This window comes from Mobula hypostoma, chromosome 24, assembly GCF_963921235.1.
Source record: "Mobula hypostoma chromosome 24, sMobHyp1.1, whole genome shotgun sequence".
NCBI classification, from domain to species: Eukaryota; Metazoa; Chordata; class Chondrichthyes; order Myliobatiformes; family Myliobatidae; genus Mobula; species Mobula hypostoma.
This window is the reverse complement of record NC_086120.1, coordinates 18,962,675-18,978,520: the sequence shown is the minus strand read 5'-3', so window position 1 is coordinate 18,978,520 and position 15,846 is coordinate 18,962,675. Positions and strand designations below refer to the sequence as shown.

Sequence of the window (15,846 nt, the reverse complement as noted above, 5' to 3'; positions counted from 1 at the left end):
CGTGCGCTTTATGTCTGTACAGCCAGAATGGGAGGTTCTCTTACTGTGCACAATACACCAGTGAGATCGCGACTGCTCTCATCGTGCCCGGGTGCCACAGGATGCGCCTGTGATTTAACTTCCCGGCAGATCTGTCAGGTGTGGGATTTGAATGTCTTTCTTCCGTCCATAACAACCTTCCGTAGTTTGAAGTTGCACAATGATTTAGTTTACTACTAAACGATATACCAAAAGTGACATTGGCTGTATGATTAACACACATTGCCGTTAGGATCTTGATGGCAGTTATATACAAACAGTAGCTGGGATGTGGACTACAGATTATAACGGGAAATAGAAAAGGAATGTCAACAGGGCAATGTTTGGACAGTCACGGGAGATTTTAGAATGCAGGTAGATTGGGAAAATCAGGTTGATAATGGATCCCAAGAGAGTGAATTTGTTGAATGCCTACAAAATGGTTTTTCAGTGCACTTTGTAGTTGAGCCTACTAGGGGATCAGCTGTACTGGATTGAGTGCTAGGTGATGAACCGGAGGCGATGAGGGAGATTAAGGCAAAGGAAACCTTGGGAGCAGTGGTCACAATATGATTGAGTTCAACTTGAAATTTGACAGGGAGAGGTTCATAAGGATGATTCCAGGAATGAAAGGAACTAGGAACGTTTGATGGCTCTGGGCCTGTGGTCACTGGAATTTAGAAGGATGGTGGTGGTGGTGTTGGGGGGGGGGAATCTCATTAAAGCCTTTCAAATGTTGAAAGGTCAAGAAAGAGTAGATGTGGAAAGGCTGTTTCCTATAGTGAGAGAGTCTACAAGAGGGCACCGCCTCAGGATAGAGGGACATTCATTTAAAACAGAGCTGCAGAGAAATTTCTTTAGCCAGAGGGTGGTGAATTTGTGGAATTTATGGAGGTCAGGTTGTTGGGTGTATTTAAGGCAGAGATTGATAGGTTCTCGATTGGTCATGGCATGGAAGGTTATGGGGAGAAGTTTGGGAAGAGGGGTTGAGGAGGGAAAAAAATCAGCCATGATTGAATGGTGGAGAGGACTCGATGGGCCAATGGCGTAATCCTGCTCCAATGTCTTATGGTCACACAGTATGCTGGAGGAACTCAGCAGGTCAGGCAGCATCTGTGAAAATGAATAAACAGTGGTCATTTCGAGCAGAGACCCTCAGCAGGACTGGAAAGGAAGGGGGAAGATGCCAGGACAAGGAGGTGGGGGGAGGGGTGTACAAGCTAGACGACGGTAAGTGAAAGCAACACACACACACACACACACACACACACACACGGACACGGACACACAAAATGCTGGAGGAACTCAGCAGGTCAGGCAGAATCTATGGAAATGAATAAATAGACAACGTTTCAGGCCAAGACCCTTCTTCAGGATTGGAAGGGGGAAGACACCAGAATAAAAAAAAGTGGGAGGAGGAGAAGGAGGAGAGCTAGAAGGTGATAGGTGAAGCCAGATGGGTAGGAAAGGCAAAGGACTGGACAGAAAGGAATCTGATAGGAGAGAAGAGTTGACCAGAGGAGAAAGGGAAGGAAGAGGAAAACAACGGAGAGATGAAAGGCAGGTAAAAAGGGGTAAGAGGTCAGAGTGGCGAATAGAAGAAGAGGGGAGGGGTGTGGGATTTTTTTCTTTAATCAGAGGAGATATTCATGCCATTGGGTTGGCGGCTACCCAGACAGGATACTAGGTGGTGCTCCTTGACCTTGAGGATAGCCTCAACAGGCACAAGTGGAGGCCATGGACCGACATGTTGGAATAGGAATGGGAATCAGAATTAAAGCGTTTGGTCACTGGGAAGTTCCACTTTTGGCAGATGTGCCTGATGTCCGGTGGGTCTCACCAATGTAAGGGAGGCTGCACCAGGAACACTGGACACAATAGACAACTCCAACTGATTCGCAGGTGAAGTGCGGCCTCACCTGAAAGCACTGTTTGGGACCCCGACTGGAGGTGAGTGAGGAGGTGAATGGGCAGGTTTAGCATTTTGGCCACTTGCAGAGATATGTGCTGGAGGGAGATTAGTGTGGAGGCATGAATGAACAAGAGAATCACAGAGGAAGTGATCCCTGTGGAAAGCGGAGAGTGGAGGGAGGTAAAGTTATGTTTGGTGCTAGGATCTCTTTGGAAGCATCAATGGTAGAGGAAGAGAAACCCTGTTCTTTGAAAAGTTGGATATCTCTGATGTCCTGGAAAGGAAGCTGGGTGAATGGGGAAGGGGGATGATGAAGTAAGAAGCTGGGAGATGATAGTTGGAAAAGGTAAAGAGCTAGAGAAGGACTCTTATAGGAGAGGAGAGTGGACTATGGGGGGAAAAGAAAGGAGATGGGCACCAGGAGGAGTTAGTAAGATGGGTGCCAGAGTGAAAAAGAGGGAAGGAGAGGGGGAAAATTACCGGAAGTCGGAGAAATCGATATTCATACCATCAGCTGGTATGGTACCTAAATGGAATACTGGGTGTTGCTCCTCCAACTTGAATGTGGCCTCATCATGGCAGAAGAGAAGGCCATGGAACGACATGTTGGAAAGTGAATGGAAATTGGAATTAAAGTGGTTGGCTACTGGGAAATCCTGCTTTTTGTGAATGGAGCAAAAGTTGCTTGATGAAACGATGGTAGTAGTGAGAGCATGGCCTGGATGGTGGGTTTTATTTTGATAAAGGGGGCTGTTTCTCATGGCAGTGCTCCACGTAAGTGCACTTACTGGTGGGGAGGGCTTTGCCTGCAATAGACTGGGCTGTATCCGCCACATTCTGTAGTAGCCTTTCCTGTTGATGGGCATTGTGTTTCCATACCAGCCAGTTACAATTCTCTCTGCTGTGCATCAATAGAAGTTTGTTGATGTATTGTATTTACTGTTAGGTTACATGCTGAATCCATGCAAACTTCTAAGAAAGTAGAGGTGTTGTCAAATACAATTGAATTTATCGTCATGCGTACAAGTACAGTGAGGGGCAGGTGCAATGAAAAACCTGCATTAGCATCACAAGCATGTAGGTACAATCAGCACAGAATATAAATTATACAAGACAGTCACTGGCCGGTGGTGCAGTGGCATCCGCACCGGACTTCCAGGCGAGTTTTCCTGGGTTCGAGCCTAGCCGGCTCCTTGCACGCTTTCCGCTCTTGTTGGGTTGAGTGTTGAGCTAGCAAATCAGCTTCATAGAAAACAGAGAAATGCTGAAGAAATGGCAAGGTTGCCACCGGATGCGCCAGAGGGCACGGAAAGGAACAACAACGACAGTACAAGACAGTGAAGAGTGAGAGAAATGGAGATTGGTTATGTCTTCTTTTGCGCGGAGCTAAGTCCACAGCAGTGTAAGAGGTGGTGCCTAGTGTTCGAGTGCTGAAACAGGATTAGGGTTCTGCAAGTCAATTTGAAAAGCTGACTAACACCAGAGACTGAATTCATTCAAATTTATTTTTCCAGATTATCCATACAAATCTCCAAAGTCCCACTCCCTGGGATCTGATGGAATTACCGTCACAGGACAGAATACCTTTTAGACCACCAGGTAGAGCAGAAAATGACTATGTTGTCAGCCAACCCTCATGCATTTACATTAACTTGAAGTTTCATCAAAATACAGATGGTATGCTTTAATTTTTTTTAGAGAATCTTGACCAACCTGCATGTTAAAGAAATAAATCAGACTTTTGACCAATCTGTTGAGGATTCTACAATCCCATTACATCAGCTGCTACATCAAATGAGGAAAAGAACATCCAGTGCTAACCATGTGCTGATTACAGAGGTACTGAAGTGTCTGAGGGAGGAACTGTGGTTAACATCACAACAACCCACACACAGTGGCCAGAACGAGTAAGTGTCACAGCTGGTTCTTGCCCGATTGTTCAGTGAATAAATACCTTCTCTGGGCGATACTGAGTCACAAAGACTACATTAATTTCTTATTCTGCTGTCAGTCTTTGCCTTTTTTGATAGACAGAGTGAAGGTGATCAACAAAGCGGTCCCCAATCTGCACTGGCTCTCATAAAGCTGCAGCAGATAGAGAATGGAACTATACTGGTTGTAGTGATATCATCAAAAGCTTCTGGACCACTTATGATCCAATATTTCACACAGAAAATAGCCACTTAGCAAGATAGCAAAGATCGGTGACAAGAATGGTTATAACAAAAGCTGATCTTCATGGGCAGAGCTCTCTAGAGACGGACTGTGGGAAGCACTCTTGATACTTGTTTCTAATAGGTTAAGAGTAGGATTCGTATTCTCAATGATAGCTTGGAGAATACTGATGTGTCAGGATCTGAAACTCTTCTTGTAGCCTAATGGTGACACATAGAAATAATCTGTTTTTACATTTTAAAACAAAGAGTGATCTTATTCCGTAAAATTCAGCCTGGCTTTATGGCAAGGACAGCATTCATTGTCTATCCCAATGTCCCATGTAGAGATGGCTTCTTGAACTATTCTAGTATAGGCTGTGACGATTCTCACCATGGTATGGATGGCTAGGAAGTTCCAGGAATTATGATGAAGGAGCATCTGCTGCCCTTGTCACTCCAGGTCATGAGGGTTAGCAGATTGGGAGGAGCTACTGGGACGAAATGTTGCAGTGGATCCCACAGATATACCATTGTGGACTGTCACGAATGGAAACAAATAATTAATATGTGAAAGGACTGTGGGAAATGGGAAAATGTTAATTAGAATTAGGTAATATTTTCTCCAATTATTCTGAGAGATTTATCATATGTTTCTAGTATTGACAATTAAATTGTCATTTGTCTTTTGTTTCAGAAGAGATGCTATTGATCCTCCATATAGCAGAAGAAGCATTCCATTCTATAGAAGGGCTGAGAACAGACTGGATGGCCAGGCAAGATGCGTACATCAATCGTCTCCCTTGAGGAGAAATAAATCACCTGTCAAGCTCAGCTTGTCCAAAAACAGGTCATTGTAACAATGTGGCATTGTGTATGATAATTACAGTGTGGAAGAAGCAGCACAAATCACTTAAACACTATACTTGTGACGGAGAGAGTGCAAGAAAAGGTCACCAAAATTAATTTTAGGCGTGATGGTTTTGGGACAGGGTTGGGCGTGGTTTCTCACAGGGGAAGGCCAAGCAGACTGGGCATATACTATCTAGAGTCTAGAAGATTGAGAGCTGATCTCACTGAAGCATGCTGCAATGATACAAGGCTTGGCAGGGTAAATGTGGGGATGATGCATCTTCTGGCTGGGGTGTTTAGGTCCTTTTATCAGAGGCGTCCTATCAATTGTGAATCATTGGAATTCTTCACCCTCGAGGACTCTGGAGGTTCAGTCACTGAGTGTATTCACAATGGAGATCAAAAGTTTTTTGGACATTACAGTGACCAAGAAGGTGAGTGTAGAGGGATAGTGCTGAGGTAACAAATAAGTGATGACATTGAGAGAGCAGGAATAAGGAGCCAAATTGCCAATTTGTGATTTGTTTTCATATGCTGTTTATGGGCAGCTCTGGAAAATATATGCCTGTAATTTTAATTTCTTTTCTGCAGTGTAACGAAGATATTGCTGGATACATTAAAACTGAAAAGTGTATTGTTAGATTGTAGAAATACAGTATCACTGGGAGTAGAGCATAGACAGCAGCATTTTCCTTTCTTCTAAAATATAAACTGGAGTCAATTAACCAATACTTCTCAATTGTCTTTTTTTATATTTTTCTTACCATTCTAAAAATGAGCCATATGCTTAGATACAGTACGCATTAAACTCAACATGAACATATGAGCATCTGAGCATATGGCTCATTTTTAGAACCATAAGAAAAATATAAAAAAGACAATTGAGAGGTATTGGTTAATTGACTCCAGTTTATACTTTAGAAGTGTAAAGGTGGTAGGAAAAATGTAGAAATAAAGAGTAATGAGATCAGATGCCCTGAATATGAGTCAGTACAGGAGACAATGTGAGGAGACTAGCATTCAGCATGGTGGATATGCAGATTGAAGGACAAGATGCACAATAAACTATTTACAGCCTAGAAGGATAAAGGGTCAACCATTGTTTTCTAATACGGATGATCAATTTTCTTCACCAGACTTTTGCATTCACCTAGAGACATTGTGCATAATCAATAATTAAAAACAAGGAAAACAACAGGAATTGAAAATCTTTCCTCTTTCAAAGAGCCACTACTTTCTAACATGGTTGGATTATGCAACAGCTGAATTCGGAGATGAAGAGCCAGTACTGATCTTGACACCAAGGTAGTGCTTAACCAAGATGGGACCAGGAAGTCCTAATAACATTTAAATCAACAGGAAAAATTCCAGTGTAAACCTAGCACTAAATCTGGGGGTTGCTGTTGATCCATCATCTCTGTCCCAGAACAATACCACTGGAGTTGTTCAGCAAAATGGTCATTATAAGGCCAGATGGAAACATTCATTGACCATCATAGATTACTCATTTTCAATTGCAAATACTCAGGCAATGGAATAGTCAATAACTGAACACATTATGTTCTGGATAGCTTTCAAATTAGGGCTGGTTTGTGGCATCAACATTACCCTCCACAAGTGTCAGCCCATGACCAGCTTCAACATGAGTGAAATGTCTATGCAAACTATTCCCTCTGCCTCAGGATCACAAAAGCATGCCGGCTGTAGGGACAATCCAGAAGTGTCAACAACAAAGGAATCGTCAGAGCAATTCAACCATAAAGTGCCAGAACTAAAATAAGAATTAAAGCAGAATATGCTGGAAATACTCAACAAGTTGAGGAGTATCTGTGGATAGAGAACAGAGTTCATATTTCAAACCAATAAAGCAGGGGCAACATTTCATCTGGTCTTTGACCTGAAACGTCAAATCTCTCTCCACAGATGCCATCTGACTTGAGTATTTCTAACATTTTCTGATTTATTTCAGATTTCTGGCATGTATAATATTGTACTTTTGTTTAATTAAAACAAGAACATTTGCCAGAAATGAAACCCTCGGATGTGAACTGTAACATGGAGTTGGAAGAGTCAATTGTTTCTGAAAGCACCTTTCACCTTTTGTTATCACAGTATATGGGTTAATGTTCATTTTAATTGCACTTTAGGAGTCTTAAAATGATCCTTTTTATTAATCAAGATTCTGCCTGTGTGCTTATTTTAAACCAGAACAAATATTTTATATTTCTGACTTTGCTGTGACACTGCACTGATGTTTATACATTTGAGATTGTCTCCATGAGCAAGCCTAGCAGTTAAAGCTTGGAATTGTTACACTTGGATTGAATTGCATCAGATTAATCATTTACTGAAAAGCTTGACAATAAGAAGTATAGATTCCACGATAACTGCAAATAACATATCAGGCAGTTAAATTTTACATGTCATGCTGAATAATCCAGATTAAATTACATAATGAAAATTATTGTGAAATGTATATTTGTAAAGACATATAGTATATACAGCTCAAATAATCTACTGAAAACCAAATAAACTGTTCATAAATTCTTAGGATTTTTACATGAAGGCTTTTAGTGGATTTCCATATTTACAGAGTCATGCTTCTTTCTGTGTTTGCAGAGTAGTGGTGTTCCAGGTAATGCCTGTCGCTGCCTCACAGCCCCATTGTAGCAGGTATGATACTGATCTCTGTCGCCTTTATCCATAAGTCAGAAATTACACAAACATTATGATTATGGTAACAATTTGTCATGAGTATTGTAATGAATGGCATCAAAATCAGATTAGACTGATAAGAAACTAAAAAGACTAAGGCAAGTGGCCACGACGCTGAGCTCTTCTTCCGCCACCTCCGCCTCCAAGCCTACTTATTCGGCAAGGACTCCCCACCCCGCCCCGATGACCCCTTCTCCCATCTACAACCCTTCTCCTCTTCCTGGACACCCCGCTCTGGTCTTCTGCCTGCTTTGGACCCTTTCATTGCCAACTGCCGACGGGACATTAACCGTCTAGACTTTAACACTCCTCTCTCCTATTCCAACCTCACTCCTTCCGAACGCTCGGCTCTCCACTCCCTCCGCACTAATCCTAACCTCACCATCAAACCCGCAGATAAGGGTGGTACTGGAGTAGTCTGGCGAACTGACCTCTACCTTGCTGAGGCCCAGCGACAACTTTCAGACACCACCTCTTACTTATCCCTCGAACAGGACCCCACTAAGAAGCACCAGGCCATTGTCTCCCACACCATCACCAACCTTATTCACTCTGGGGATCTCCCATCCACTGCTACCAACCTCATAATTCCCTCAACCCGCACCTCCCACTTCTACTCCTACCCAAAATCCACAAACCTTTTGTCCAGGTAGACCCATTGTTTCAGCTTGTTCCTGCCCCATTGAACCTCTGCAAACCTCGACTCTGTTTTATCCCCCCTGGTTCAGTCCCTTCCCACCTACATCCATGACACCTCACACGCTCTTGATCTTTTCATGGATTCCAGGTTCCCTGGCCCCCATTTTATTTTTACTATGGATGTCCAATCCCTATACAACTCCAACCCCCACCAGGAAGGCCTCAAAGTTCCCCAGTTCTTTCTGGACACCAGACTCAACCAGTTCCCCTCCGCCGACAGGAACTTGTCCTCCCATAAAATAATTTCTTCTTCAGCTCCTCCCACTTGCTTCAGACAAAAATGGCACTCGCATGGGTCCCAGCTATGCCTACCTGTTTATCGGCTACGTGGAACAGTCTATATAGCAAGCCTACACTTTTCCTACACTACATCGTCGACTGCATTAGTGCTGCTTCCTGCAACCCTGCTGAACATGTCAATTACATCCACTTTGCCTCCAGCTTCCACCCGGCCCTCAAATTCACCTGGTCCATTTCCGACACTTCCCTTCCCTTTCTCGATTTCACTGTCTCTATCTCAGGAGACAGCTTATCCACCGATGTCTATTATAAACCAACGGACTCTCACAGCTACCTGACTACACATCTCCCGACCCTGCTACTTGTAAAAACGCCATCCTTTTTCTCATTTCCTCCGTCTCTGCCACATTGCTTTCAGGATGAGGTTTTTCATTCTACAATGAAGGAGATGCCGCCCCTTTTCAAAGAAAGGGGCCTCCCTTCCCCTACCATCAAAGCTGCCCTTAACTGCATCTCTTCCATTTCAGGCACGTCTGCTCTTACCCCATCCTCCCGCCACCCCACTAGGGATAGGGTTCCTCTTGTCCTCACCTACCACCTCACCAGCCTCCACGACCAGCACATGATTCTCCGAAATTTCCATCACCACCAACGGGATCCCATCTTTCCCTCCCACCATTTTCTGCTTTCCGCAGAGATCGCTCCCTACGCGACTACCTTGTCCATTCGTCCCTCCCCAGTGATCTCCTGCCTGACACTTAACCTTGCAAGCGGAACAAGCGCTTCACCTGCCCCCACACCTCCTCCCTCACTACCATTCAGGTCCCCAATCAGTCCTTCCAGGTGAGGCCACACTTCGCTTGTGTTCTGTTGGGGTCATATACTGTGTTCGGTGCGGTCTCTTGTATATCGGTGAGTCCCAACGTAAGATTGAGAGACCGCTTCGCCGAGCATCTACGCTCCGTCCGCCAGAACAAACGGGATCTCCCAGCGGCCACCCATTTTAACTCCACTTCCCATTCCCATTCCGATATGTCCATCCATGGCTTCCTCCACTGTTGGGATAAGGCCACACTTAGGTTGGAGGAACAACACCTTATATTCCATTTGAGCAGCCTTCAACTTGATGGCATGAACATTGACTTCTCTAACTTCCAGTAATGCCTCCCTGCCCCCTTCACCATTTCCCAGCCCCTTTCCCCTCTCTCATGTTATCTCCTTGCCCGCCCATCACCTCCCTCTGGTGCTCCCCCACTCCTTCTTCTTTCTTCCATGGCCTTCTCTCTTTCACCAAACAACTTCAGCTCTTTGTTTCATCCCTCCCCCTCCAGGTTTCACCTATCGCCTGGTGTTTCTCTCTCTCCTCCCTTCCCCTTTCAAATCTACTCTTCAGCTTTTTTTTCTGCCGAAGGGTTTTGGTCCGAAACGTCGACTGTACTTTTTTCCATAGGTGCTGCCTGGCCTGCTGAGTTCCTCCAGCATTTTGTGTGTGTTGCTTGGACTTCCAGCATCTGCAGCCATAAATCGGCCATTTGTAATTTCCTTCACACCTATGACTGTGCTACTGCACACAGCTCCAATCTACTGATCAGATTCGCAGATGACACGACTTTGATCGGCCTTATTTCTTGCGATGATGATACAGTCTGCAGAGGAGACGTTGGCTCCCTGACACAGTGGTGCCGGGATAATGACCTCAATGTCCAAAAAAAAACCCCAAAAGAGCTGATTGTGGATTACAGGAGGAATGGTGACAAGCTCGTTCCGATGAACGTCAATGGGACTGCAGTTGAGAGGGTGGGTAGTTTCAAGTTCCTCGGTATACACATCCCCGATAATCTCACCTGGACTGTACATACCGGCTTTGCGGCAAAAAAACACAACAGGGTCTCTTCCACCTCAGGCGACTAGCATGGGCCCCCAAATCCTCAAGACCTTTTACAGAGAGCATACTGGCTGTATCACCGCCGGGTAAGGGAACTGCACCAACCTTGATCGCTGGGCACTGGAGAGAGTGGTCCAGGCAGCCCAGCGCATCTGTGGATGTGGACTTCCCTCCACTGAGGATATTTATAGCAGTAGGTGCAGAAAGGCAGCCTGGAAGATCATCGGGGCCACCAGTCACCCCAACCATAAACTGCTTCAGTCTGGCAAACACTACCGCAACATTAAAGCCAAGACCAACAGGCTATGGGACAGCTTCTCTCTACAAACCATTAGACTTTTACATTCAGTTGTCAGTACATTGCGACGGAATCATAACGCAAAGATTTTTACTCCCTAACGTTGTGGGATGGTTATAAGATTTAGAGAAATTCTAATTTTGTAAAGTCTGGAGATTGCAGGTATTGAGTAATCCAGGCATTTGAAAAACACAGAGAGAAACATTAGGTGCACAATGCCCTGTAATTCACACTAAACACAATCAAATCAGGTCGCTAATGAAGGCATCAAAGGCAAAATACTTTCTCAGTGTAGGTCTTTATTTTGTCAAAACTTCGTACACAGTCCGATACAATATTAATAATGAGTGGGGACAGAGGCAACTTTAAGAGAAGCTTTAAAAAGCTATAACTCAGCTCAAATACACACACTTTATTATTGTGCATTGTGTACTCAGAAGAAATGATATGTCACCCAATAAATGACCTTAAGAACACTGGAATGTGATTTGGATGAACCTCATTTGAATCAGATCTTCAGCATTTCCATTATCACTTATGTTTCATGAACATTGGTTTTCAAAATATCCGAGCTTGATTTCGTCACTAAAAGTCAGTGGATCAAATGGGCTCAGTAACAGAGGCAGTATCACCTGGAGCCACACATGTTCTCAAACGGGGATTACTAGCTTGATGCAGGAATCCTAGTTAATTCTGCCCAGGTCAAGTTACTAAGTTCAAGTATAGATCCTCTCCTGTCACCTTGGTTGCAATCAACTGACTTCCTCTTCCTGAAAGCTCTTTATCAAGTTGATCAAAGATTAGTAGAATAAACAATTTGCATTCAATGATATCCACATGAGGTTCTACATAGGGTCGATACACAGGGACTTTCCAGCCCGCCCCAAAAATGTCCTCCAAAATATTATGAAAATAATTATAATGAAATTGAGTCATAACCTTGTGCAAGTGAAGCAGTAGCAATTTTTTTTCAGTAGTTTCTGCTCAAAATATTTCTCCGATGTTAAGAAGAAGGGTGCATAAAGAATTCTGACCGGTACTTTCCAGGCAAAGACCCTAGTGTTGGGTTACCCTTCCTGCTGGGCTTCTCCAGTGTTACTGGTGGCAAGGAACATCCCTGAGTGGCTTCATAGGAAACGTTGCATAGGTTAAGGCTTTGGAAAAAGCCCTAGAGCTCCAAACCCATTCATACCCACTGGGTACTGGGTCTGCATGTGATTAAGACAATTATGCTTAAAAAATGGCAAGGACATTTATCCCTTGTCACATTTGACCAATATTTTGAACAAAAAGTACCCCTTATCCAGACTTTCTCTTCCTTTCTGCAGGACAATATGGAAAACTGGATGAATTTCCAGTGTCACAATTCCTTTCAACGTTTGCCTACAATTCCCTAATAATCACTTCACTCTCAATATATACAATGTGGCTTTTTGTTTCCTTCTGATTTTCCTACTTTTTGCAGTCTTCAAATACTAAAGTGCAAAGTAACAGAAGCGCAAAACAGTAAAGAATGTAACTTAAAAATAATTTTTAGGTTGTTTTCAAATACTGGCTTATCTGTAATTCTCCATCATCAGACAGTACCAAAGGGAAATATCTAACTTAGTACTTTGCAGGAATGGTATAGATAGGTAGATTTTGCAGAGAACCACTCGAATCACCTTAAGCATTCTTGATGGCTAGTCATCTACAGAGTGCAAGGTTCAATGAATGCTCACTATAGCATGAAGCAGCAGTGAGATGGGATTCTTTTTCTGAGGATACAGCAGCATTGCTAAGTTTTTATAATCAGCCACAACTAACACCTTTCTTGAAGGATAGGAACACTTCTTTCAGTATGATATAGCAGCACTTGTGATTTGCCCACATAACCAGCTTCTTGTTCTCAATCAGCTTGTTGTGGCCAGTTGCCAAATGGAAGCCGTCTTCAAAGGGAAGTAACACAACATAGTTCTAATTAGTGGATCTGGAAGCTGGAACAGTACTATGTATTGACAGTGGCTACCTGCTTTCAGAACAAAGGGAGAAGAGATCACATTGAATCAACCTCCCATCAACAGTGGACATGAGCTCAAGGATGTGGAACTGCAGCCTAGTTGGGTGTCTTACTTGTATGTAGCTACGCTGTGTGTGCCTCTAGCTCGTGCATAAATCTCACTGCTATATTGAGTTCAGTTTTAATTTGGATGGGATTGTTGAAGGGTGATGGGCCAAAGTGGACATGGACATAACTCTATCATTAGTGTACACTTAATGCCATGTCAGTTATAAACAGTCATTTAATTTCCAGGATCTGGGGTTAGATGTCCAGGGCAGGAAAGTCTATGGCCCTCATGACCAACCCAAAGCTTGTTTCAAAAGAAACTTAAAATAACTTATTAATTTCATCTCTCACAAAATGCAGGAGGAACTCAATGTAATGTGTGTGTGTTGCTTTGGATTTCCAGCATCTGCAGAAACTTGTGTTTATACTAATTTCAACTTCCTTCTCCTGATGCAACTCGCAGCAGGTTTGGCATGGTTGTAAAATTACTGTTTGCAGTGAAATGAAATGTCAGGAGGGTCCAAGATCCGCATTTATAAAGCAGCATTCCAATGATTAAAGTCAGACAATTTCTTTAATGTCATCAAACATAAGCTAAACTTCCATTCTTAAAGGAGGTAAGCAGTTTCCTGGGCATAAGTTACTGACCCGGCCCACACAGCTTTTTGTTATATGATGTGGTGTGCTGACTTAGAATTACACCCCATCCCCTTTCCTTCCCTTGGAACTTCTGATTGGTTGTAAAAGGCCTTCACAGAAAAGCATTTGTTAAACAAAATATATCAGCTATTGATACATTAACTTATACACCAAGTCAATGCTACTTGGACCAAAAATCCTGAATGCATGTTAACGTGGAGAATCATGCTTGGCTAACAGTTATAAACAGTCATAAAATGTTTGTGAAATACACATGCACCTTCCACAGTTAGTCTGGTGTAGCAGCCTAATAAAATACCCTTTTTGTAAAATATCACACACAAAATGCTGGAGGAACTTAGCAGGTCAGGCAGCATCTATGAAGTTGACATTTTGGGCTGAGACCCTTCATCAGGACTGGAAAGGAAGGGGATAGAAGCCAGAATAAGGTGGTGCAGGGAGGGGGAAGGATTACAAACTGGAAGGTGATAGGTGAAGCCAGTTGAGGTGTGGGAAAAGTAGATGGGGGGGGGGAACCCTTTCTGTCAAATTCATTTTTAGATGAAGCTGCCCCAAGGGTAGAGCTACACTGAAGGGTTCATGTGCCAGTTCATTGTCTTGACCTTTCTTGCTAATGCTTTAGAGCAGGGGTTCCCACCCTGGGGTCCTTAGACCCCTCGGTTAATGGTAGGGGTCCATGGCATAAAAAGTGTTGGGAACCCTTGCTTTAGAGTGAGTTGTGGCCCAAAGATAACATTCTTATCTCTGAGTCTAAGTGTTGAGTGTTTTGGGTCTCTCCAACACTTAATCCAGGCTGAAACCAGCATACCATTGAAGGAGATCTGTTGGATGTACCATCTTTCAGATCGGGGATTAAACTGAGGGCATTTTCCCTCAAGTGGATATTTAAGATCCCACAGAGCTCCACTTTAAAAAGCAGGCAAATCATACTTGTATCTCTCAATTAACATCACCAAAACAAATTTTCTTGTTACTATTCTTTTGCCAGAGATTCCTGTGTGGAAATTAATTAAGAACGATGACCGTAGTTCAGAAACGCTTCATAAATTATAACGTAATTTTGGAAAACCAGAAATCAGAGAAACTATCATAAAATTTGCACTTCAATTGTACAATTTTTGATCACAAACTATGACTGGGTGTTGGGTGTTAACGTTAACTGCGAACAGATGTTGTGAACAAAAATACTTTGCTAGTTTAAGGATGGAGTTTATTTTTACACTAATTTGTCTTCTCTAAATGATTTGTTTATTTTAGAAAAGCAGAAGCTGTTTAGCCCGTGCACAGTATAGATCGCTTGAGTGAAATGTGAACTCACAAACCATTTATTGAGATGAGAATGCTTGAATGAATCCTGTTGAGTGCAGGGCTTATTGAAGTCAGCTTCTACCGAATTACTGAAAATTAATGCACAATTGTCACATCCTGACTTTTAATTGGGAAGGAAGGGCCTGGAAGTTGAAATTGGTAATGGCTCCCCACAGCTAAGGCTGCCTTCCGCAACTCTGTTCACAGCAGTTTAGTTAAGGCTTAGATACAATTATCAAGCAAATTCCAAACAACAGACATAATGTGCCATATTATTCCTTCCAATTACCTTTTCCTCTCTCCTCAGACATTGTCAGTAAAAACAAAAGCCTGTAATGCTTGGAGTTCTCTCTCTCTCTCTCTCTCTCCCTTGCTCTACTCTCTCGCCTGGTAGCATACCACCCCGTATCAGCAATGTGTTTCAGTCTTGTCATTGTGGATCCTCAGTGGTGAAACAAATGAAAGTTTACTGCAGCTCATCACCCTGCTTTCATTCCATTCAGATTCAGAAAACTCCAGGAATAAAGTGCCAGGTAAACATCGGCTGCAAATGCTAAAAAGCTTAAAAAGTACTGGAGTGTAGAAAGAAACCATATAAATAAATCAGTCTGTACATGATTCATTTTTCATACAAATACAGAAAGGAATAATTAAAAAAATAAAACCTCTGTTTCTATCTTGTTTATTGATGGTAACTTGAAACAGGATGGAGGATGATGGGATGGACTGGGCTGGGGAAGAGTGGGAGGCTTTGAAAGTTGGATGGTGGTGTTCATTGAATCCTTGCAGAGGGGTGACAGGGCTGTCTTCAATAGTCCAGTAACTGATAGCTCAGTCCAGGCACAATCCTTCAACTCACTGTGCTTTGGAATCTTCTGAGTTCAACTGGGAAATGATTTAATTCATACCCAGATCATACTGAACTCTCTCTCACATTCTCATCTGCTAGAAAATTTGTGATGCGCTTTACTGTTTCCTTATATTGTGGCCCATGTGTTACAACGTCCTTTAAATATTCTTCTTCACTTTGATCCTTGGCAAAATTGACAAATACCTGGA

At 43.0% G+C, this 15,846-nt stretch overlaps 1 protein-coding gene across 2 annotated transcripts in view; it reads right to left on the bottom strand.

The window, feature by feature from the left end:
• Positions 1 to 11,062: 11,062 nt before the first annotated feature.
• The window catches only part of LOC134337480 (phospholipid-transporting ATPase ABCA1-like), a 214,183-nt gene continuing 209,399 nt past the window's right edge, over positions 11,063 to 15,846 (bottom strand). For both annotated transcript variants that reach the window (XM_063032530.1, XM_063032531.1), the window contains one exon: positions 11,063 to 15,841. In XM_063032530.1, coding sequence (XP_062888600.1) covers positions 15,701 to 15,841 — 141 coding nt within the window. In that variant the 3' untranslated portion in view covers positions 11,063 to 15,700. The remainder of the gene's footprint in view (positions 15,842 to 15,846) is intronic.